General features: G+C 40.9%; 1 protein-coding gene across 2 annotated transcripts in view; it reads right to left on the bottom strand.

Moving 5' to 3' along the window:
- Window positions 1-25,007, bottom strand: part of TPGS2 (tubulin polyglutamylase complex subunit 2) — a 57,401-nt gene that overhangs the window by 6,483 nt on the left and 25,911 nt on the right. Inside the window, exons 3-6 of one of the 2 annotated variants that reach the window (XM_030876586.3) lie at window positions 11,063-11,150; window positions 8,829-8,957; window positions 2,272-2,385; window positions 323-483 (exon numbers count right to left, since the gene is read on the bottom strand). In XM_030876586.3, coding sequence (XP_030732446.2) covers window positions 323-483; window positions 2,272-2,385; window positions 8,829-8,957; window positions 11,063-11,150 — 492 coding nt within the window. The remainder of the gene's footprint in view (window positions 1-322; window positions 484-2,271; window positions 2,386-8,828; window positions 8,958-11,062; window positions 11,151-25,007) is intronic. The other variant, XM_060310185.1, reaches the window with a different exon arrangement.

The following is a 25,007-nucleotide window of genomic DNA, read 5'->3' as shown; positions in this document are numbered from 1 at the left end:
TGTATGCATGTACTGCCTATCCAAAATGAATGGTCAAACCTAATCTCCCCCCACCACCAACCCCTTTGCATTAGAAGTTAAAAACTCCCCAGGTGATTCTGAGGATCAGCCAAGTTTGGGACCCATTTAACTAGATTAGTATAAAGTGAGGTTGTCCACCTAAATTGGAAGCACCTGCCTTGCTTTTTGAAAATACACGCTCCTGGGCTCAACCCCAGATCTCCTGCATCAGATGAGGAAGCTGGGAATCTGCAATTTAAGCATTTCCTCAGAAGATTCTGATACATTCTACAGTTTGAGATGACAGGTGGTCCCCCCTTACCTTGGCCTGTGGGCTAATGCCATAGCTGGTGAAAGCATACTGCCACTGGGGCAGGCCCAGGTGGGTGATAAGCAGGCGATAATAGGCAGTAAAGGTATCTGTGAGAAAATGCCAGTATAATGCTCTGTCCAGGAACCAGATCTCAGTGTCTTGTGCTAATGCTGAAATAGCAGACAAAGGACATAAAGGAAGGGATGGCTTAACACTTTTTTCCTTGTATCTACAAAGTCAACATCTACTCATGGTTAAAACAAATTTCAATAGTAGAAGGAATGTAAACTATAAGTAAAAGTTCCCTTTTTTCCCTTCAACCTCCCAGTTCTGTTCTCCAGTGGCCACTGTTACTGGCTTCTTTATATTCTTCTACAAATTCTTGATCAGTCAGTCGACTGATCTATCTGCTGGGCTTTGGCCATCTGTGCATTCAGGCTATCTAAGCAGCACTCCTTTCTTGTGCGGACTCAACACTCTCCCTCCCCCAATAGGTACATACTGTGGTCTCAGCCTTCCTGATGGAGAGGCACTCTGTCTGAACAGTTCTGGCTTTCTCAGGTCTGTCAGGAATTAGAAGTGCTGTGAGAAACCACCATGGAGGAGCCCAGACCAGCTTCCTCTCCTGGGACTCCTGCCTGTGCGGCTGTGTGATGTGCTGGTTGAGCTGAAGCAGGCACTATTGTACCAGCTCCTGCCTCACGCTTGCTTCTGACCGTCCATTCTTAGTACTCCTAGTTCATCTCCTAGGCCTCTCCTATTTCATCTCCTGTCTAATGGCTGTAACATCTCCCTAAGTGGCCTCCATCCTCCAGTACCTTCCACTTCCATTTCTGCTTGTGGTCACATTTTCATTTGAATCCTGCCATACTTCTGCTAAATAACCTTGACTCCCCACCTACTTCCACATAACATCCAAACCCCTTCACCTGGCTTTCAAAACTCCACATGAGAGGGAATCACAGGGCTTCTGGTGTCATCTCCTCCTCATCCACAAGATGAACCACGTGGCCAATGAACTGGAATTGTCATTCCCCCCAAATCAGGTGCATTCTCTCATGGCATTGAGTATTTTAACTTTTTTTTTTTTTTACCCATATCCCTTTGCTTGGATGCCCCCTTTTGCCCCACACCCCACACCCCCCATATCTCATTCAGACCTCTACTTCAAGATGCAGCTCATTAGTTGCGGCTCACTGGCTCCTTAGTTGTGGCACACGAGCTCTTTAGTTGTGGCCCCACATGCTGCAACTAAGACCCGGTGCAACCAAATAGATAAATAAATAAATATTTTTTTTAAAAAAAAAGATGCGCCTCAAAGGCTACTTCACAAAGACTCCTCCAGCTGGAGATGATCTCTCCTTTCCCCCAGAGGTAAACCCTGGTGTGTCTTCTCACCCTTTGCAGGCAGAAAGCTACTTGAAGAGGGCTGGACATTGTCCAACTCTGTAGTTCCTAGGGACTGAACTGCTGTTAGGGGGCCAGGCGGTGCCCACTGCTCAAGAAGCCAGAGCCTTCTTCTCTTGATTTCCCATCTGGGATCTTAGTTTGAGGTCTAGTAATTCAGATTTTTATTGCTGTTAATTGGCCTACATAAATACGTGTAAAAGAAAGACAATGTTTTTCCTGGATGCTTTTCTAATGCATGAGCCTGCTGGAGGAGTTATAAACAGAATGACTATTTCTTTTAGCATTTATTCACTTATTATCCTAATGTTATTATTTTGCAGTAACTCACAAGTGACACAAATGACAATAGCTTAAAAAGACTCTAGTAATTGGCCTGGAGGGGGATGCTCAGAGAGGACCAAAGGGGTTTTCTGGGTCTTGGCATCTACAAGAGACCCAGCAGCACCTCAGGAGGTCAGGGAAGAGCATGCCTTTTGTGTGATGGCTGGAGAGCAAGGTCAGCCAAGGCCATTCCCAAGCTACAGGACCATGCCTGCCATGATTCTTACCTGGTTTCCCTCTTTTGTAGACAAGGCAAACCTTCCCATTTCCGTTGCAAGGATCCAGCTCAAATATTACACTGCGAGAATCAAAGTGAGGCTTCTCTGGCTGGTTCTCACTAGCTGCAAACCCAGAAGTTAATGGTAATGTTCAAACACACTCATCTCAAACATACTTATTCATCCAGCTTTGCTTGGATGAAAAAAAACAGAGGGAAAAAAAGCCTTATCTCAAACATATTCTTAACTATTATTTTCAAATGTGGACCAAATGTATTCTATACTCTAAATGTCCTGGGTCTTATTCATGGTCTAAGCCTCTGTCTGGGCTCCCCTACCACCAACAGAGTGTCATGGAATCTGGGGAAGGGGGCATGAGGACAGCAAACTGAACTTCTTGGGAGTGGGACTACGTAAGTCAGAGTAATCTGAACAACTTTTTTCTTTTTCCCCAGATACATGGTTTCCCCTCGTTTATAGCACTTCATGATCTTTTGATTAGAATCCTTTTTCCTCTGTCTAAAATGTATATTCGTGGCATGTTATGTTTATTTCTATTATAACATTATAATTAATGCTAAGTCTGGCTCTGTTAGAAATACCTACCTAGAAACGAAATACCATGATGTAACAGAAAAAAAGATAAATTCTTAGAAATGCAACCATCAGAAACCTTCTCTCCTGCTTCTTTCATTATGGTAATTATGCAATAATGATTAGCATTAGTGACTAGAGTAGAAAGTGTTTAACAAACCTAGGAGAGATTGGATAAAACAGAGTATATAAAAATAATATTTTTGATTTACACATATACCCATACATATAATTTTACATAAATGCATAAATATTTACATTTCTAAATAAGAAGACTTTTTGTGTTTTTTTTGTTTCTTTCTTTAACATGGTTTTACCCTCCCCTGGCGGTTATACCTTCATATTCTTCATCTCATATGGTCCTAGGCAGACATATAGGTATACATTTAAATTTTGTGAGATCATTTACTATATAAAAATGGGATACCACACATGTTACCTGAATCTTACTTTCTATACAGTAATACAATGTGGAAAGCCCTCTAAGGGTTGTAACTCTAATGCATTCTTTTTAATGGCTGCCTGACAGTCTGTGGGAGTGGATGCACCCTAATTTATCCTGTGAGCCACCTATTGATAGGGGGCCAATATTATTCTGCTACAAATGCTACAGTAATCATCTCTGTACCTGTCCCTTTGTTCTGGTGTTTTTGTTATATGGCTAGACACCCTGAAGTATTATAGAATGGACATTGCCAGACTGCTTTTTGAAAAGGCCTTTGTTTTTGAAAGATATTTTCATGGGGTATAGAATTCTAGGTTGACAATTTTTTCCTTTGAGTATTTTAACTTTTTTTTAATCAAATGAATTTGCTTAAAGAATATTTTATTTTTAAATTTTTAATGTATTTATTTTTTATTCCGGTCTAACAGCATGATTTTCCTCTGACTGTTTCTTTCTTTCTTTTTATTGGAGGATAGTTGATTTACAATGTTGTGTTAGTTTCAGGTGTACAGCAAAGTGAATCAGTTATACATATATCCACTCTTTTTTAGATTCTTTTCCTATATAGGTTATTACAGAGTATTGAGTAGAGTTTCCTGTGCTATACAGTAGGTCCTTATTAGTTATCTATTTGATATATAGTAGTATGTATATGTCAATCCCAATCTCCCCATTTATCCCTCCCCCTTCCCTGAGTATTTTATCTTGATTGAATTGTTTCCAATGAGAAATATGCTATTATCCTTATCTTTGCTCCTTTGTATGGAATTGTCTTTTTCCACTGACTGCTTTTAAGATTTTCTCTTTATCCCTGATTTTGAGCAATTTGATTATGTTTCCTAGTATTGTTTCTTCATATTTCTTGTTCCTGGCTTGTTAAGCTTCTTAGATATGGTTTAAGTTTCCAAGTAACTGGTACAGTTTTGAGCCACTATTTCTTCAAATAGTATTTCCTGGTCCATCCCCCACTTTTCAGGGACTCCAATTATACATACATTATACCATTTGTTGTCCCTCAGTTCACTGATGCTATTTTGATTAAAATAATTTTTTATTTTCTTTCTGTGTTATTTTGGATTGTCTATTGTTATATCTTTAAGTTCTCCAGTCTTTTCTTTGGCAATATCTAAACTATTGTTAGTCCCATCCAGTGTATTTTTCACCTCAGAAACTAGTTTCATCTCTAAAAGTTAAGTTTGGATTTGTTTTTTCCTATCTTCCATGTCTGTACTAAGTTTTTGGACATATAGAATACAGTAATGACTGTTTTAAAGTCTGTATCTGCTAATTCTAAACTGTATCTCAATTCTGGATTGGTTTCAATTAATTTTTCTCCTCATTATGGTCATTTTTTCCTGCTTTTTTGCATACCTGGTAATCTTTGATTGGATGCCAGAAATTGTTAGTTTTGCATTGTTGAGTGCTTGCTATTTTTATATTTCTATAAATATTGTTGAACTTTGTTCTGTGACACAGTTAAATTACTTGAAAACAGATACTTTCAGGTCTTGTGCTTAGTATTTGACAGGCAGAACCCAAGGCAGCATTTAACCTAGGGCTAATTTTTTCCCCATTACTGAGGCAGGACCCTTCTGAGTACTCTACCTAATTCTATGTAAGCCATGAGGTGTTTCAACCTGGACAGTAGAAATGGACACTATTCCTGGTTCAGTGTGAGTACCAGGCATTGTTCCCTCTAATCTTCTTGGGTGGTTTTGTCCCTGGCCTTGGGTAGTATCTTCACATGTGTGTGCTCATCAGTTCTTTCCTGAATACTTGAGGACACTCTGCAGATCTCTGCAGTTCTCTCTCTATGCAGCTCATTCCTCTCTGTTACTCAGTCCTGTGAACTCTACCTGTCTTCATCCAGCTGGGCTCTTAGTTATGTCTTCTCAACAGGTACAACAGGTTCTCCTTGGGTTCCCTTCTCTATGCTGTTGACTGGAAACTTTCAGATAATAAGCTAGTGTTCACCTCATTTGCTTCCCATCATTCAGAGCTCATCATTCTTCCCTGTCTCATGGTCAGTATCTTGACAACATCCATTGTTTTATATATTTTGTCTGTTTTTGGTTTTTTTGTTGTTCCAGGTGGGAAGATAAATCTGGCCTCTACTATTCCATCTTGGATGAAATAAAAAGTCCAGACTGTAGGCTCCCACCAAGTTTTAGCAGCCTTGACTGATGCTGACTGGGGTCTGCCCTCAGGTGAAAAGTTATAAAAATAGGAAAATCATTCAGTGTGGTTCCCTTGTGCCATTTGTAGATGCCACTCCAGTTTCTGCTTATTTTTGGTTACTCTCCAGTCCTTTTAGGTAATTATTTTAAAAGTTTCCCCAGAGTTTAGAGTATTATCTGCACAAGTCCTGATCTGGTAAAAGGTAGTATGCCATATGGCCAGAATCATAAGGTCAAATCTACAGTGTCACAAATAAATTTGTAGTGTTTCAAGCCATTAAATTTTTGGTAATCTGTTACACATGAATAGAAAACCAATACACCAAGACACTCTGTTTCCCCCAACAAGGCATACTATTTCTTTCCTAGAGTAGGATGAGGGCTTCCACTTTCTACTTCCTTTCCTCTTTGTCCTACATTTTCTTTTAAAAGGACTCTCTGGAACATTCCTTGTATCAGTTGCTAGGGCTACTGTAGCAAAGTACCACAAACTGAATGGCTTGAATAGCAGAAATTTGTTATCTCACGCTTCTGGAGGCCACAGATCCAAGGTCAAGGTTGGTTCCTTTTGAGGGCTGTGGAGAAGAATCTGTTCTATGCCTCTCCCCTAGCTCCTGGTGGTTTGCTTGCAACTTTTAGCTTTCCTTGGTATGTAGAAGTACCACCCCATCTCTGTCTTCATCTTCACATGGCTTTCTTTTCTATCTGTATCTCCAAATTTCCCCTTTTAAAAGGTTGTCAGTCATATTGGATTAGGGCTCCACCCAACTCCAGTATGACCTCACCTTACCTACTTACTTCTATAATGTCCCTATTTCCAAATAAGGTCACAGTCTGAGGGAGTGAGGTTAGGACTTCAATATATGAATATTTCCAGGGGGAAGGGACACAATTTAACGCATAAAGCTCTTATATCTTGCCTCTCTCCTTTCTGTTAGGTTTAGCTGAGGGTATATGTTTAGACATATTCTGTGCACTATGTCCCCTTTTTTTCCAAGAGTTCTTATGTAAAAGTTGTATACATTCCTGGATATTAAGATTTAATTAAGTCTTTCTCTTTCATAGGAGGTTCACTAATCTCTTGTTTCTTTTCCTCTTTATATATCTGCATCTTGAGATCTCCATTCCGTTTCATCTGTCTTTTGGTTGGAGTATTTATGTTCTTAAAGTTTTACACATCCTTTAATATTCTTCTAATAACCTGAGAGGTATGTTTCATCTGTATATATAGGACTCTTGATTTTCACTTTTTCTCTCAGTAACCTGTTTATGTTTTTTTTACTGCCTTCTAGTTTCCACTGTTGCAGGTGAGAAGTCTGATGTCAGTCTGATTATTCTCTCTTCACAAGTAATTTGTTATTTTTGCCTAGAAGCTTGTGATTTTTTTCTGCATCATGTAATGCCTAGGTGTCTGTTTTCTCCTGAATTCAATCTGAGTCTAGGAGAGCCCTTTCAATCTGCAGATTGAATAAAAGTTTTTGTTTATTACTGTTTATTTATTATTCCCTTTCCAGCTTTTTTTCTCTTTTTGAGCACCTATAATTCCAATGGAAGGTCACCTGGATGTATTTTCTATTTCTCTCACCCTCCACCTTTTCACTCATTTCTCCTTTTAAAATTTATTTATCTGTCCTTTTAGATATTTCTTGCACTTGCTTTTTCAGGCTACTAACTCAGGTCTCAATATTTATCCTTGTCTTCAATTCATCTAGTCAGTTGTTTAATCAAGAATTTTTACTTTTTTTCTATAGGAAGTCTTTGTGCTGTCTTAAATGCCCTTAAGTGTTCTTGTTTTTATTTAGGTTTTCATCTGTGTCCTCTAGCAGTGTTATTTCTCTGGTTGTGTATTCTGATATTGCTTCCTGATTGATTGTCCTCTTTCTAACTGCTGAGTCCCCTGAGAAAAGTCAGCATTTTTCTACTTAAGTTAATGAAACTTAGGTCTAATTGTTGGACTATCCTAAAAAGCATGAACTCAGAAGGTGCCAGAAGCCCACGTGGTTTTTATCCCCATCAGTATGTAGGACAGTGTGGTCTCTACCCCTACCTGTCCTTTGCTGAGGTCCCTTGAAATCCTATCATCTAGTCTACCTTTATCTACCAGCTTCAAAAGCAGGGTACACCCATTCTACTTATTTAACAACTCCTTTGCCTTTTAGGGGTTAGAGAGCCCCAGTATACACATATGAAGCAAATGTGACCTTTTCCCCATCCTTGAGGATTCCACACATTTCTAAGTGATAAACTCTTCCCAGGGCCCAACACTTTCCAGGCTCAGCTCTTGGACTCCTCCTCCTATTGTGCAGCTGCTTGTCCAGTTGAAGGAGAAAGCCTTGCATCAGTTCTCTCTGTCAGAATTTCAATGCACTCCAAGGCATTAGTATTGGAGACACTAGTTGCCTACTGAATATTCATTCTCCCTTTTTAAAACTCCAGTTCTGTTTGATGAGGCAATACTACACAGCTAAAAATACTTATCTCCTCAAATTCACTTGCACTATGGGTAACCTTTTTGACTCTATTCTGGCGAATGGTTATTGGGAGGGGCTTCTGGAAAAACTATTATTTTTCTGACAAAAAGGAAACTAGTCTGCCAAGAGACAGTTATTTTGCCCTTTACTCTTCTTTTTCCTGCCTGGAACATAGACTTGAAGCTTGGAGGTAGAGACCACATTCTTCAAACATGAGGATGAAAACCAAACAAACACAAAGGCTGGTGCGCCAGGAATCCAGAGGGAGACTTTATCATTGAGTTTCTCAAGCAGCTACACCAGCCTAGTTCCAGATTTCTTATTATGAGAAAAATAAACTATTTAAACATTGTAATGGGGGGTCTGTTATACACAGCCAAACACAGTTCTGACTGAAGTCCTCACTTATACATAGTTGATCATAGCTTTAGCAGCCATTTGAATTATAAGCCATTTCAATCAGAAGTGGCAAAGAGCCTGAAGGGAGGAAGGGAGCTGCATTTAGACTGTCACGGTCCCTGAAACCTCTCAATACTGAAATGTGGAGTGAAGTTTAATCTGTAACATTCATTCACTTACCAGGTATTCATTAACTGCCTACTATGTGCCAGGGACTGAAGTGGGTGCTGGAAACAAAGATCCCAACCCTGGCATTTTCTTCATGAAAATTTCCTTTTTTGATACAGGCTGTTTTTTTTTTGTTTTTTGTTTTGTTTTTTTTTTAACCTTACTTCCATGGTTCAGAGAAGCCATAAATGGGAAGGGTTGGGTTTAGGGGAACATGTAACAATGCCACAATTTCTTCCTATTATTTTCAACATTATAAAATGGAAACAAGCAGGCTGATTTCTAACTCAAAGCAGAAGTCCCTCTAGTTACCTTCTTGTGTATCGTCCTCCAGGTCTGCAAGAGTTGGTGCGTTAGGAAGTGAGTACAGGGAAGACTGGTTGAGTTGAGTCAGTTTTGAGATGCTGTTAATTGCCATGCTGCCCAATGGAATGGTATGTTCTATGGGAATGTTAACAAAAAGAATTACATGGAGTAATAAGCTAGTTACCATGGTCATCAGAAGGGCTTCTGCTTGAGTAACTTAAGCCCAGCTATTATTTGATCCCAGGGTTGAGGAATTGAATGGAAAGTGGAAAGGAGAGAATCAATGCACTACATGCTCCAAAGCACCAGCCTTTTATGCAAAAAAAAAAAAAAAGCAAACAGCTGGGGCCATGAGTGAAGAGTCCCCACTGCATGTGTTAGGGTGGAGCACCAAAGGAAATTTTAAAAGGGGATTCTCAAAAAGAACTGGCAATTCTAGGGTAGGGGCCCTAGTTTGAAGAGCAAAGGACTTAAAAAATGTTTTTGCTCCCGCCATCCCTTGAATGAAGGGTTATACTTTCCAAAGGAGTAACAGCTTTGATTATATAACTGACTGCTTCTACCCTTCTTGTCATAAGCTTTCACTATGGAAACTATCTCCCCCTCTACTTATCATTTTTTCTTACTCAACGGAGCAAACTGTCTTGAAAGGCTTCTTGCTTGGTTCAGTCTTCTGTAATTCAGGTATAAACAAGAAATAGGCAGACTATGTATTTTCCTTATCTATCATACAGAATTCTTATAATACAGGGTGCTGGACATGGGATGGCACACAAAGACTTGGACATATGACTGCTAAAAAACTGGAATAACTTAAGGCAATAAAACAGCTGGTGTACAGACCATGGAATGTCCAAGAAAAGACCACTAAGGAGGTAAACATTGGAAGCTTCCTTTGCTGGCTTTTCTGATAATGATTTTAGCCATCCAGTAAAGAATGGGTACAGCAATGGGGATAAGGATAAGAAGATGGGTTGGGAGGATTACATTAAAAAAAGTATTAATAATGAATAGGGACTCATTCATAAAACCTTCATGAAATGTTTCTTTTCTGATGCAGGCTTCTGAAGGGGCTAGCCTGTCTCCGTGATGTGGGCAAGGGAAAATGTGACAGTCACTCTAGCCTCTGTCCACTCTCTCTGTTGCTCCAGACTCCAAAGGCCATGGCCATGAGGGTTTCTGATATTGGTGACAACAATGGTTTCTAGACCATCGGAGGAAATGATTCTAAGCTAAAAGTTCACGTTAAATGCTTAGTAGTAAGCTATAAAATATGCCCCTGGTCAGCTGCGAGAAAAACAGGAAGGTTTGGGGAGTCACCAAAACAAGGGAACCTAGGAGGTAGCAGCAATGAAGGGGAGGAGTCAGTTCTGCAGATTTGCTGTGTCACAGAAGTGACTGCACTCCTAGTGGCAGTAAGGAGAGGTATAGGCTGATTCCTAAGGACCAAAGTAGATCTGGGGATGTGGCTGCAGTTTGGAGATAATAAAGTCCTCTTGAGGACAGGGCAGTCTGTGTCAGGAATGAGCTGGACTCCAGGGGCTAGATCTGGATTTCCTAGTCTGTGGAATGTTACTAGAGTCTTCACCTGAATGTGCAGCACTGACTTTCATGCCTGCATAGTACCTGAATCTCTGACATGTACCAAGGTGCGATTTCCCACATTCACGATAGAAATGTTTATCCTGGATGTATTTAATACCAAGGATGATGGCCTGTGAACTAAAGCGGTTGATGATTCAGGCTGAGGAGATGTGAGGCAGAGAAGGAAAGGCTCTGGTCTGAGGGTCAGCGGTCCAGACCTCGGAGCCCTGAGGCCTCCACCATGCTGGGAATGAAGGAAGGAGCCCCTCTTATGACCACCAGAGGCTGTCACTGCAGCTCATCCTGAGGAGACTGCTCCAAGGTGGAATCCTCAGAGGATTTAAGTTCGAGGTGGCTCAGGATTTTTGTGTAGTGACTAATCTTTCCCTCCACCTCATGCCAACAAGAAGCCTCTAAATTGAGCTTCCAGTTAAGTACTGGGTAGACCCTGGCACGGGGGCTGGGGAGGCAGTGGGTGATGCAATGATGGCATGTGTTAGCTTTGGGAGATAATCACAGCTTCTGGACACTGCACTTTAGAAGAACCCACAAAAACTGTCCAGATTCAGACTCATAAGTTGTAAAGGCCCTCAGAGTTGTCTCATCTAACCTCTCAGCCAGGGAAATGTTCCTCTACAGCAAGGAGGCTGACTCACCATCCAGCTTCACATTCCATGTCATGTGGAAGCCATTGGTCATCAGGTAAAAGTTTTTCAGATCCTCAGGCAGCACACAGTTATTTTTCTAGAACCACAAAGAAGCAGACTGTTAGGTCAGGGCTGGGAAGGAGGGCGTAGGGCTATGCCTCAAAGCATCTGGGGATGCTATTTACTGTGTTTCAGATCCCCAAAATAGACAAACTCTGAATAATTACCTATAAAACTCTATTGGAGAGTTCTGGTTTGAGACGGCAACAAAGCAGCCTCCTCCACTCACCTCGTTTCACTGACACACTGAATCTACAGCTACAAATTGAACAACAATCCCTCTGAAAGAAATCCAGAAACTAGCTGAGCGACTCCTACGCATCGAGTGAACAAGAAAACACACTGAAATGGGTATGAGAGGCTGATCACAACCTTGCTATAAAACCCACTCCCGGCAGGGCGACACGCAATGAGGAGGGAACTCACAACTCCTGGATTCTCCCTGAGGAGCAAAGGGCTTGGACCCTACATCTAGCACCCCAACTTTTAAGACTTCCACCTGAGAGATGGGCCTCCATAACATCTAGCTCTGAAAGCCAGTGGGGTTTGGGTCCAAGAGACCCATAAGGCTGTAGTGAACTAAGAGATAGTTCTTAATGGGCTCTCATGGACTTACCATGGACATACCCCCAGGGCCCAGTACAGAGGCAGCAGACTAAAATGCCCAGTCTTTTCATTAAAGAAGCCTATTTGCTTATCTTAAAAGCTTTGGCCTGAGGGGGCAGGCTTTTAATTTAGTACACATCTAGATGCCAACTGTAATCCTCTCCAAAGACCAGGGAGGCTAGTGGGCACCATACCATCTTCATGCTCTCCTTCTGCCTCACTAGCAGGTATCTCCTGGAAAGGAGCTTATACACACGTCTGGCACCCCAGCTTTTGCAGTTACTGCCCAGGGGACATACCTCTTGATTGCCTGGCTCTGCTGGCCAACAAGGCTTATGTTCCTGGGTCCCACAGGACTCTAATAAACAGAGTAGCAGATCTTAAGCTATGCCACCAGGGCACAGGGCAGAGGCAGCAGACTGAAATGCCCAGTATGTAAGTGAAAGAGGCCTATTTATAGATCTTAACTGCAGCCTGAGGGTCAGGCTTATAATTTAACAACATCTAGGGGCCAACTGCAATCCTCTCCAGAGACTGGGGAGGCCAGTGGGTGCCATCTCTGCGCTCTCCCTTTGCCCTGCCCTGGGTCACCAGTGTTTCTATGAATGGAGGTTGTGCAAACAGCTGGTGCTCCAGCTTTTGTGGCTGCTGCTCAGAGGACACATCCCTTGATATCTGGCTCTGGCGAGCAGCACGGCTTGTGTTCATGGGCTCAACTGCATGGTAGCAAACAAAGAAATAGTTCGTAACTTGCTATCCCCCTAGGGCTCAGTGCAGAGGGAGCAGACAGAATGCCCATCTCTCAGTCTTCCCCTGAAAGAGGTATACGGGCATACTTTAAAAGTTGCTGCCTGAGTGTCCAGCTTCCAATCAGCCTGCATCTAGGTGCTGAGATCCTTCTCTTTGGGACACTGACAGGTCTTGGTATACCCACAACTACTGGGAGCCACTAAGAACAAAGTAGGCTGGACATTGACAAAGGTTTGAGAGACAACCAAGAGCCACGGAAGGGTTGAATAATAAGGTTCATCTCTTACATGAGGCCACTCCTTCAAGACTGGCTATTGTATCTAATGCATAGAAACCAACATAGAGAGTCAAAAAAATGAAGAAAGAGAGGAATATATTCCAAGTGAAAGAATTAGATAAAACCCCAGGAAAAGACCTTAATGAAATTAAGATAAATAATTTTTACCTGATAAAGAGCTCAAATAATGTCATAAAGATGCTCACAGAGGTCAGGGAAACAATACATGAACAAAGTGAGAATTTCAACAAAAAGAAAATATAAGAAAGTACTAAACAGAAACCACAGAGGTGAAGGATACAATAACTGAGCTGAAAAATTCAATAAAGGGGTTCAACAGCAGACTAGATGACGTGAAAGAATCAGGGAACTAGAAGCAGTGTATTGGAATTCATTCAATCAGACCAGCTAAAAGAAAAAAGAATAAGAAAGAGTGAATAGAGTTTAAAGGACTTATGGGACAACATCAAGCAGATCAATATTCACATTTATAGGGGTGTCAGAAGAAGAGAGAGAGAAAGGGGCAGAAAACTTATTTGAAGAAATAATGGATGAAAACTTCCCTAACCTGGGAAAAGAAACAGACTACCTGGAAATAAATCCAGGAATCCCAGAGTTCCAAAAAAGAAGAATCCAAAGAGACATTATAATTAAATTGTCAAAAGTTAAAGGAGAAAATCTTAAAAGGAGCAAGAGAAAAACAACTTGTTATGTACAAGGGAACCCCCATAAGACTATCAGCAAATTTTTAGGTAGAAACTTGGCAGGCCAGAAGAGGGTGGCACAATATATTCAATGTGCTGCAAGAAAAAAAAAACAACCTGCCAACCAGGAATACTCTACCTGGAAAAGCTGTCCTTCAGAATTTAAGGAGAAATAAAATTTTCCAGATAAGCAAAAGTTGAAGGAGCTCATCACCACTAGACCAGCCTTACAACAAATGTTAAAGGGAGTTCCTTAAGGTGAAACAAAAGGGTGCTAATTGGTAACAGGAAAAAATATGAAAATATAAATCTCACTGGCAAAAGTAAATGTATAGTTAAATTCAGAATAATCTAATATTGTCATGGTGGTGGGTCAATCACTTATAGATATAGCATGAAGATTAAAAGACAGAGTAAAGTAACTATAGTAAAATACACTATATTTTAGTAGTAAAAAAAACTATAACTACCATAATTTGTTAATGGATACACAAGATAAAAAAATGTAAATTGTGACACCTTTTAAAATGTGTGGTGGGAAGAGTAAAAATGTAAAGCTTTAAAATGCATTCAAACAAGCTGTTATCAGCTTAAAATAGACTGTTACATTTAAATATAATCCTCATGGTGATCACAGAGCAAAAACCCATAACAGACACAGAAAAGATAAAGAAAAAGGAGTCTAAGCACAGCATTACCAAAAATCATCAAATCACAAAGGAAGCAAGAGAAGAAGAAAGAAATAGAAGAATTACAAAATAGCTAGAAATCAATGAATAAAATGGCAGTAAGTCCATACCTATCAACAATAACTTTAAATGTAAATGAACTAAATTTTCCAATCAAAAAACAAAGAGTGACTGAATGGATAAGAAAGGACTTATCTAAGGCCAAACTATGTTGTCTACAAGAGATTCACTTCAGATGTAATAACACATAGACTAAAAGTGAAGGGATGGAAAGATATTCCATGTAAATGGAACCAAAGAAAGCTGGGAAAGTTATACAAGACAAAATAGACTTTAAGACAAGACTCTAACAAGAGACAAAGAAGGGCATTATATAATGATAAAGGGGTTAATCCAACAAGATGATATAATATTTATAAATATTTATGTATCCAACACAGATGCACCTAAATATATAAAACAAATATTAGTAGACGTAAAGGGAGAAAAAGACAGCAATACAATGGAGCAATGGACTTAAGTGACATGTTAGACCAGATGGACTTAACAGACATTTACAGAACACTCCACCGAAAATCAGCAGAATACACACTCTGCTCAGGTATACATGGAATATTCTCCAGAATAGATCATATGTTAGGCCACAAAATAACTATTAACAAAATTATGAAAACTGAAATCATATCAAGCATCTTTTCTGTGCAAAATGGTATGAAACTAGAATCAGTTATAGTAAGGAAACAAGAAAATTCACAAATATGTGGAGAGTAAACAACATGCTACTGAACAACCAATGGGTCAAAGAACTCAAAAGAGAAATGAAAAAATATCTTGAGACAAATAAAAAATAGAAATACAATATACCAAAACTTACAGAATGCTGCAAAAGCAGTCCTGGAGGGGAATTCATAGCAATAAGTGCCTGTATCAGGAAATAGGCAAGTTCTCAAATAAACAACCTAACTTTACACTTCAAGGAACAGAGAAAAAAGAACAAACTAGGACCAAAATTAGTACAAGGAGGGCAATAACAAAGATCAGAGCAGAGATAAATGAAATAGAGGCTAAAAAGATAATAGAAAAGATCAATGAAACTAAGAGCTGATATTTAAAAAAATATATAAACAGAGAAACCTTTAGCAAGACTCACCAAGAAAAAAAGAACTGAAAAAAATTAGACATCAAAGAGGAGACATTACAACTGATACCACAGAAAGACAAAGGATTGTGAGATTATGATGAATATGATACACCAAAAAATTGGACAACCTAGAAGAAATACATGAATTCCAAGGAATATACAACCTGTCATGGCTGAATCATGAAGAAATAGAAAATCTGAACAGACCAATTACTAGTAAGGAGATTGAATCAGTTATCAAAACCTCCCAAAAAACAAAATTATAGAAACAGATAGCTTCCCTGGTGAATTCTACCAAATACTAAAGAAGAAATAACACTAAACACCTTTTCAACCTAGTCCAAAACACAGAAAAAAGGAACTCTCCCAAACTCCTTTTATGAGGCCAGCATTACCCTGGTATAATCAGACAAGGACACTCCAAGATAAGAAAATTACAGGCTAATATCCTTGATGAACATAGATACAAAAATTCTCAACAAAATATTACCAAACTGAATTCAACAACACATTAAAAGGATCATATACCATGTGGAAGTTATTCCAGGGATGAATGGATGGTTCAACATCTGCAATAAATCATAACAAAATGAAGGATAAAAACCATATGATCATCTCAATACATGCAGAAAAAGCATTTCACAAAATTCAAAATCCATTCATGATTAAAAAAACCTCTCAACAAGTAGGTATAGAGGGAACATAACTCAACATGATAAAGGCCATATAATTAGCCCATGGGTAACATCATATTGAAGGGTTAAAAGCTGAAAGTGGTTCCTCAAAGATGAGGAAGATAAGGATGCCCACTCTTGCTAATTTTATTCAACACAGTATTGGAAGTCCTAAGCAGAGCAATTAGGCAATAAAGAGAAATAAAAGGCATCGAAATTAGAAAAGAAGTAAAATGATCACTATTTGCAGATGACATGGTATTACATAGAGAAAATCCTAAAGACTCCACCAAAAAACTTTTAGAACTAATAAACGAATTCAGTAAAGTTGCAGGATACAAAATCAATATAAAAAAACCTATTGCTGGGGCTTCCCTGGTGGCGCAGTGGTTGAGAGTCCACCTGCCGATGAAGGGGACACGGGTTCGTGCCCCGGTCCGGGAGGATCCCACATGACGCGGAGTGGCTGGGCCCGTGAGCCATGGCCGCTGAGCCCGCGCGTCCGGAGCCTGTGCTCCGCAACGGGAGAGGCCACAACAGTGAGAGGCCCGCGTAACGCAAAAAAAAAAAAAAAAAAAAAAAAAAAAAAACTATTGCTTTTCTAAGAATAACCAACTATCAGAAAGAGAAATTAAGAAAATGATCCCATTTACAATTGCATCAAAAAGAATAAAATACCTAGGAATAAGTTTCACCAAGGAGGTGAAAACTATAAGATATTGATGGGGAAAAAATGAAGAAAATACAAATAAATGGAAAGATATTCCATGTTCATGTTTTGGAAGAATTAATATTGTTATGTCCATACTCCCCAAAGCAAACTACAGATTCAATACAATCCCTATCAAACTTCCAATGGCATTTTTCTCAGAAATAGAACAATCATAAAATTTGTAGGGAACCACAAAAGACCTCAAATAGCCAAAACAATCTTGAGAAAGAAGAACAAAGCTGGGGGAATCACTCTCCTTGATTTCAAACTGGAGTAGGAAGGGAGAGTAATCAAAACAGTATATTGGCATAAAAACAGACACACAGATCAACAGAACAGAACAGAGACCCAGAAATAAACCCACACATACATGGTCAATTAATTTATGACAAAGGAGTCAAAAATACACAATGGGGAAAAAACAGTCTCTTCAATAAATGGTGTTGGGAAAACTGGACAACCACATGCCAAAGAATGAAACTGGACCACTATCTTACACCATATACAAAAATCAACTCAAAATCGAGTTAAGACTTGAATGTTAGACTTGAAATCATAAAATTTCTAGAAGAAAACATAGGTACAAGCTCCTTGACATTGGTCTTGACAATAATGTTTTGGATTTGACACCAAAAACAAAGGCAACAAAAGCAAAAGTAAACAAGTGGGACTATATCAAACTAAAAACCTTCTGCATAGCAAAGTAAACCATCAACAAAATGAAAAGAGAACCTAGATAACAGGAGAAAATATTCACAATTTTCACTGATTGTGAAAATTCGCTGATAAGAGGTTAATATCCAAAATATATAAAGAACTCATACAACAATAGGAAAAAAATGAAACAAGCTGATTAAAAAATGGACAGATTTTTCCAAAGAAGTCATACAAATGGCCAATTGTATGAAATTGGTAGATGAAATTGGTAAATGAAAAGATGCTCAACATCATTAATCATCAGGGAAATACAAATCAAAACCACAGTGAGATATCACTGCACACCTGTTAGAACGGCTATTATCAAAAGAGACAACAAATTAACAAGCGTTGGTGAGGATGTGGAGAAAAGGGTGCATTCGCTAGTGGAATGTAAATTCGTGCAGCCACTATGGAAAACAGTATGGAGGTTCCTGAAAAATTAAAAATATAACTACTATATGATCCAGCAATTCCACTCCTAGGTATTTATATGAAGGAAATAAAATCACTATCTTGAAAAGATATCTGCACCACTATGTTCACTGCAGCATTATTTACAGTACCCTAGATGTGGAAACAAGCTAAGTGTCCATCGATGGATGAATGGATAAAATATGGGGTGTGTGTGTCTGTGTGTAGACACACACAGACACACACACACACACACACACACACCAGAATATTATTCATGCATAAAAAAGGAAATCCTGACATTTGTGGCAACATGTATGAACCTTAAGGGCATTATGCTAAGTGAAGTAAGTCAGAGAAAGACAAATACTATATAACCTCACTAATATGTGGCATCTAAAAGAAAACTGAACTCATAACTACAGAGACTAGATTGGTGGTTGCCAGAGGTGGGGGGGTGCGGGTGAGCGAAATGAGTGAAGGTGGTCAAAAGGTACACACTTGCAGTTATAAGATAAACTAGTCTTGGGGATGTGATGTACAACAAGGTGATGACAGTTTACAATACTGTACTGTATATTTCAATGTTGCTAAGAGAGTAAATCTTTAAAGTTATTCATCACAAGAAAAAAAATCTGTTAACTCTTGAGATGGGTGTTAATTACACCTGTCATTTCACAACACATGTGTGTGTGTATATATATGTACACACACATATATATCAAATCATTATTTTGTAACATAAAACTAATAAAATGTTATATGTCAATTATATTGCAATAAAAATTAAACAACAAAAAAATGCTATTAGAGAGACAGAGCAGAGCCACCAGTTTGACCTCTTTTTTGCCTCACCTGATAAGGCAGAGTAGGTGTGTGTTCTGCTGTGGTAATGCCTCTCTGGAGAGTTAGCTGGAGAAAGGGGATCAAGGGAAGAAGAGGAGGAGACCTAGAGGAACGTGGTGTGAGAGGAGATCCTACACAAAATTTTGATGATGCTGGAGCAAAGCAATCACTTCTGTAAATTTCAGACCCATGCTCATAAATTATTTCCTGAAACAAATTATTGGCTCAATGAGAACATCTTAAAGGTAAAAAGTAAATACTTCTAGAGCATTTAATGCAATAAACCTAACAGTTCTGAAAGTTCTTAGAAAGTAAAGAAGCACAATAGGATATAAAAAAATATTTCATATGAACAACAAATCATCCAAACTGGTGTGGAAAGAACAAAGGAACAGCTTTGATTCCTTTTAGGAGGTACTAGGAGCACGCATTAAATTCTAAGTAACTCACATCTGTGCACATGTCTGGCCAGTCTTCTCTAGCCAATCAAACCACTGAGTACAGAAGGATGAGCTCTCCAATTACTTTTCTGACTTCTTATCATGTCTTATGTTTATACAGGTGGAGGGGCAATTTCAAAACTTTTTGATTATTGGACCTTTTTGAGATGTGCTACTGAACACTGCTTACATCAAGTTTGCTTTAGGTCATACTGTCAGTCAATTCCAGGTACCCAATGTGTGAGGAAGTTGAGTGTAGCAGTACGATCTGAATTTATTTCCCATTTCTGCCACTAGCTGAGTTACCCTGAGTGTCAAACTCTGTGAATCCAGGTTCAAGAATAATCTCTAAGATTGAGTCTACAAAACACTGGAGGTGGGAGGAGGTGGAAGCCTGGGAGGAAGAGAGATTAGGTAATCAGGGTAATTATTATGGTTTTAGGGAATAGCATCTTCAAGAACTATATGTGAGAAGCAAGCTTCAAGCTTGCAGGTAATTGTAAGCAGTTTTTATATTGTTAAATATAAAATAGTTGTCATTTTAATGAAACAGGTTTTGCATTTTCTTGATCTAAGAACTAAAATATGCATTCTGATCTTCTTTTGTTTTTTCTCTCTTCACCATCTAGTTCTCAATTTCAGAGATGAGTAACATAAAGAACTCTCTGACTCCTTGGGCTAACCATTTATTTTCCTGCTCATTAAGTTATTTGCAGTTTAGGGCTTTCTCCTAATGCCTCCAAGTATGACACATTCTCTGTGCTTTCCGAGAGAAAAAGTGTGTACACGGAATGCCTTTCTCCCATCCCTGGGACCCTAGCACAGGAAGCCTATAGCTGTCAGTGTTCTGACAAAGTTCTTGCTCCCTCTGTCATCCCCAAAGGCCAGCATCCAATGTGAGATTTTTGGTCACTAGTGCCATCTAGTGGTAGAGACAAGGAAACTACTGTCTGTAAGTCTTTCTTAACCCAGATTCCATGAGATCCAAGCCGAGATGGGCTGGTAGCCATTGTTCACCTTTAAGTTAGGCTGGAGAGTTTCAATAATAGTGACTATAACATTTATTACAGTATTGATTTCACTCAAGAAAGAAATTTTGGTAATACTTTATACTGGTATTTAAAAAATATTTGAAATTCATAAAAATAGAAAAAAACAGTGAAATAAAATATTTAATACAATTCAAATAATAACATAAACATGCAAAATGTCAAGTAAACCAAGTTAATAAAAAAACATTAAACCTGCATTGTCATTTTCACATAAATCACCGTGGGCCCAGCTGTGCGGCCTCCTTGCTGTAGCCTGCATGGTGGGCAGCCTGCATGGTGGGGCTTCCTTCTGAGTGTGGCTTTCAGGGCACCACTTTTAGGTGCTCCTACACCCTGGCCAGTAACTCAGAGTTGCTGCTGTTTTAATTTCTCTCCTGCACAGTGTGGGAAAAGACTGCTCTTCTGTGGAGAGTAATCTGCCCACTTCAGAGGGCTTCTCTTGCCAGATTCAGGCTCAGTCTCTATTTTGAGGGGATGAAAAAGAAGGGGAAGGAAGAAGACTGGAAGAAAGCAAATGGAAGTCGGGGTGTAAGGATTAGAGAGAGGATCTGGGAGAAAGTCAAGAAGGGAGAGGAACACTGCTGACCAGTGTTTGAAATAACAGTGGCATCAACATGGTATTGCAATCTCCCTGCACCCCAGTGATGATTCTGTCACATAACTCCCAACTTCTGATTTTTTTCCCCTCCTCCTGAGGAGGCTATCTACAATAGTTTCTTTAAGCTATGCTAGGAAGAGTCCACCACAAGCTGTGTTACTGCTTCATCAGCTGGACCGTAGAGCCACTCTGACGTTTTAGGAGTCGTCAGCTGGATTCCCAGAGAGCCTTCCTGGGCACTGCCTGAGCCTTGAGGGAAGGGGTAAGGGCCGTCCACAGCCTCCTGCTCACCTGCTGTACTTCTGAGAATCCTGTGGCCCACTGTTCCCTCACTTTCAGAGGCCACTTCACCAGGGAAGTGGGCTGGTGGGGAGATGCAGGATCAGGTTGGCAAAGAGGCCAGGGGCCAGAGCATGGAAATTAATGTTTCTGTAGGTGCTTATCCACAGTGGACAGGCTCTCCATGAGTCCATTTGCAACAACAGCAGAGGAAGGGTTGCCCAGAATGCCCATCAATGAGGAGCACTAAAATCTAACTGGAAACGTGAGAGAGTGAGGACACCTGCATCTACTGAAACTCTTCTCAGGGAGGATGTCCCATGCAATGGAGGAAAACCCGAATGGGCTGTGGAGGGATGGGGTGAGATCCTCAGGAGAAGTCTCAAGTATATTCTCAAACTCTTTCCTAAGGAGAGGGGGAAGGCCTGGTTAACGAACCTTTGGTCTTGGTGGGGCAGGTATAACAGTTTGGGGACGGAGCTGAGTTGCCTAAGACGCAGAGCAGAGGCAGCATACTCTTCCCTAAATCCTTTCTCCACACAACCATCAGTCTCCCTCTAAAAATGCATGATAAAAAAGAATATAAATACTGGCCTGTCTGGGGCACCACATGTCTTGGTGAAACTCTGTATAAGGCAGGTATCAGCCAAGACAACCTTCCGAACAGCAATGCCCCCAGGCGTAACTAGTCCTTAGGATCTTACAGACGGCGACATTAGTGGGGGAAGCCTTTGCACCTGTGGCTGCCTTGCTCCGGAGATGGTGGCTGTGGCGGCCTCACTCTCGGGACTCAACTAAGAACTGTTTATGGAAAAGAAGCTGGGTGACCTTGGGTAAGTTCCACACTCTTTCCCCCCTTTGTGTTTTACCTAATTCACTCATTCATTCAACATTTATTCGTGTCTGTTGTGGAATAAATACTGTGTTGGGCACTAGAAACAGAAAGGAATGAGGCAAGGTGCAGAGAAGACTGTGGCAGACACATGGGTTGCGTATTCAAATCCATCTTCCTCTACTTCCTCCTTGACAGAACACTCATTTTGTTTGAGATGGTAATGTGCCTGGTTGAATGCTTGTCTTCAGAACCTCCTCTGTAACTAGTGCTGGACATTAAAATGTAAACCCAAGTCCAATGACAGGGTTTCTAGGAAACTATCACTTCCCGATTAAAACGTGACAGGTATAGCTGGCAACATCCCTTACCTTTTCCCTGCCTTGAGCTTGGAGGTGACAGGTGGGGCCTTAGTGGTCGTTTGGCCACCATAAAGGAAAAGACCAAAAGAATTACAGAGATAATGGCTGAACACTGTCAGGGCCAATGAACAATTTACAACTGCTTACCTCAGATCTTGCTATGTAAGAACAGTTAACTACCATTTGTTTAAGCTATCCTTAGTTTAATATTATACCTCTTTGAGCCAAACATATTCCTACTTGATCCAGAGACAAATGTGTAACAGAGGAGTGTTGTGGATCTGTAGAGGCAGAGATAACTAGGAAGGAACAGTCAGAAGGCAGGGCAAGAATCAGGGAGGGTGGAGCTACAGAATCCAAGGGAGGAGAGAGCTAGGTATAGGAGGGTGGTTAACAGCAAGAAATGCAGGAAAGATGTCAAGAGAGAAGATGGCTTTAACAATGAAGAGGCCCCTGGTGATTTTTGACACAGCGATGTCCACGGAATGGTGGCGGAGAAACAGAGGATGCAAAAGGGTGAAGTGACTGGGAAGTGAAGGAAGGGGGCAGTAATTTACACCAGGGGTCTCTGCCCTGCCACCTGGTTTTGTAAATAATGTTTAATCGGAGCCCTGTCACACCCATGCATTTTAGTACTATCCATCGTTGCTTTTAGTGCTACAATGGCCGATGAGTAGTTGAGATACAGACTGTACAGCCCACAGAGCCAAAAATATTTACTATGTGGTCCTTTAAAGAAATCATTTGCTGACCCCTGATTTAGACCATTTTCCTACAGGCTTGGCTGTGCAAAGCAACAAATGGCCAAGCAGCCAGAGGGAGACGTAAGGTTGAAAGTTTTGTTTTTGTTTTTAATTTTAAAGAGATGGGGAAGACCCTCTAGGGCAGTTGTCGGTGCAGAGGGAGGAAGTGAGGCACTGGAGAGAGGGGCCTTACCCGTCACTGAAGAGCTACTGGGGCAGAGCGAGAGCACAATGTGAGGGGTTCCATAGTGAAAGGATGCTGTAGGCTGCTCTCTCCCACCAGGGGTGCTTAGAATAAATTCATAGCAGGGGCATGTGAGGGACACGTTTGCAAGAACGTTCAGAACCCACTCTCTTCTCTGCAGACTGTAGAAAAAGTGAGGCTAAAAAGAGAGGGGATATTCTGCCAAATTGTTTGGTCTCTTGGGCCATAGTTTCACCACCAGTAAATTGAATTTTTATCTGGGGACTGAAAAGTCTAACCAATCAAGAATTGTACAGCACTCTGCAACTATGAAATGTCACTGAAATGTTTAATAACAGAACGCTCCTGACCCCAGGATGCTGTGTGGATTAAGAGGCAGATGCTTTCATAGTGATGAAAAGCTTTGTGTAGACATTACGTCTTACTAACTACCATCATTACAAAAGGCAGGTAGCAGGCACAGTGAACATGAATCATGTAAGGGCACAAAACCAGGCAGTTTGAAACTGCCTTTTATTAAAATAAAAAGAGGTTGTGCATTTTTTTTCTCTAACCTTAGGAGACTGCAGCAGGTATACAGTCATTTAGGTTTTAGTTTCAACCTTTTCTTCTGCATTTGCAGCAAAGAATCACGAAATATTAGAAGTGGATGAATCCTTCAATAACACTAATGTCAAGGGCTCCAATCAAGATGGCAGAGTAGGATGTGGAACTCACCTCCTCCCACAAATACATCAAAAATGCATCTACAAATGGAACAATTCTCACAGAACACCTACTGAACACTAACAGAAGACCTCAAACCCCTTAAAGGACATGAAAGATCCCCATGTAACCGGGCAGAACGAAAGAAAGAAAAAAAAGACAAGACAAAAGGAAGCAGGATGGGACCTGTGCCGGGGGGCGGCGGGGAGAGCGGATAAAGAGGAAAGGTTCCTGCACGCTGGGAAGCCACTTCACCAGTGGGGAGATCAGCTGGGACAGAAGGGGAGCTTCAGAGGCTCATAGGAGAATGCAACAACCAGCTTGTAGCAGGCAGAACAGAGAGAGACTCGCACAGACAGTCCGCGCCACTGCCCTGTATGCCCCAGCATGGGACACGTCTGCTGGTATGGGCGGGGCTGGGTGCTGGAACTCAGGGTTTAGAGAACAGACCTGGGGAAAGGACTGTTGTTGGCTGCGCGGAGACAGCCTGAAGGAGGTGGAGTGTGGCATAGCTGGAACAGGGGTGTTCGCGGAAAAAGCCTGGGCCTGCCACAGAAGTGAAGCGTCGCTGTTAAGTGGTGCATGAAGGAAGGGGCGGGGCTGCCATTAAAGTCACCTTCTCCATGTGCCGGCCCCGCCTCCGCGGGCTCTGTGAGAGCATGCCCCAGCTGCTGCCTCGGGGGCACTGGGAGCATATGCCAGCGGGCTGCCCACTCACAGAGGTGGGGCTGAAACAATAGCTGAGCCCCAGGGGCCACGCACCTTAGGAAGTAGGGTTGAAATCTCACCCTGAGGTTGTGCGAGCCACAGATTTACACCTCCACCACTGGCTTTGTAAATTTAGTGCCTGCAGGACATCTGAGTAGACAGCAGGTGTGCCTACAGCTGGGATGGCTCTGACTTAGCAGCTGTGGGCTTTGTGGGCATGCGCGTGGGGGTGCTGGGCTGGGCCAGGGTCTGAGCTGCCTCCATATCTGCCACAGTGGGTCCAAATGTGTGACTAATGAGGTCCTGGGACCTGACTTTGGTGGATCTGCACTGGTGGCCTTGTGAAAACAATGTCTGAGGGACACCAAGGTTGAGACGGGATTCCCAGGGTTGAGATGGCATTCCCAAGGTTGAGACAGGCCAAAGGCAGTGCCAACAGCAGTGTACTTTGTGAGCCCGCA

Source organism: Globicephala melas, chromosome 13 (genome assembly GCF_963455315.2).
Source record: "Globicephala melas chromosome 13, mGloMel1.2, whole genome shotgun sequence".
Taxonomy (NCBI): Eukaryota; Metazoa; Chordata; class Mammalia; order Artiodactyla; family Delphinidae; genus Globicephala; species Globicephala melas.
The sequence above is the reverse complement of the archived record's forward strand: the minus strand, read 5'-3'. Positions and strand labels throughout refer to the sequence as shown.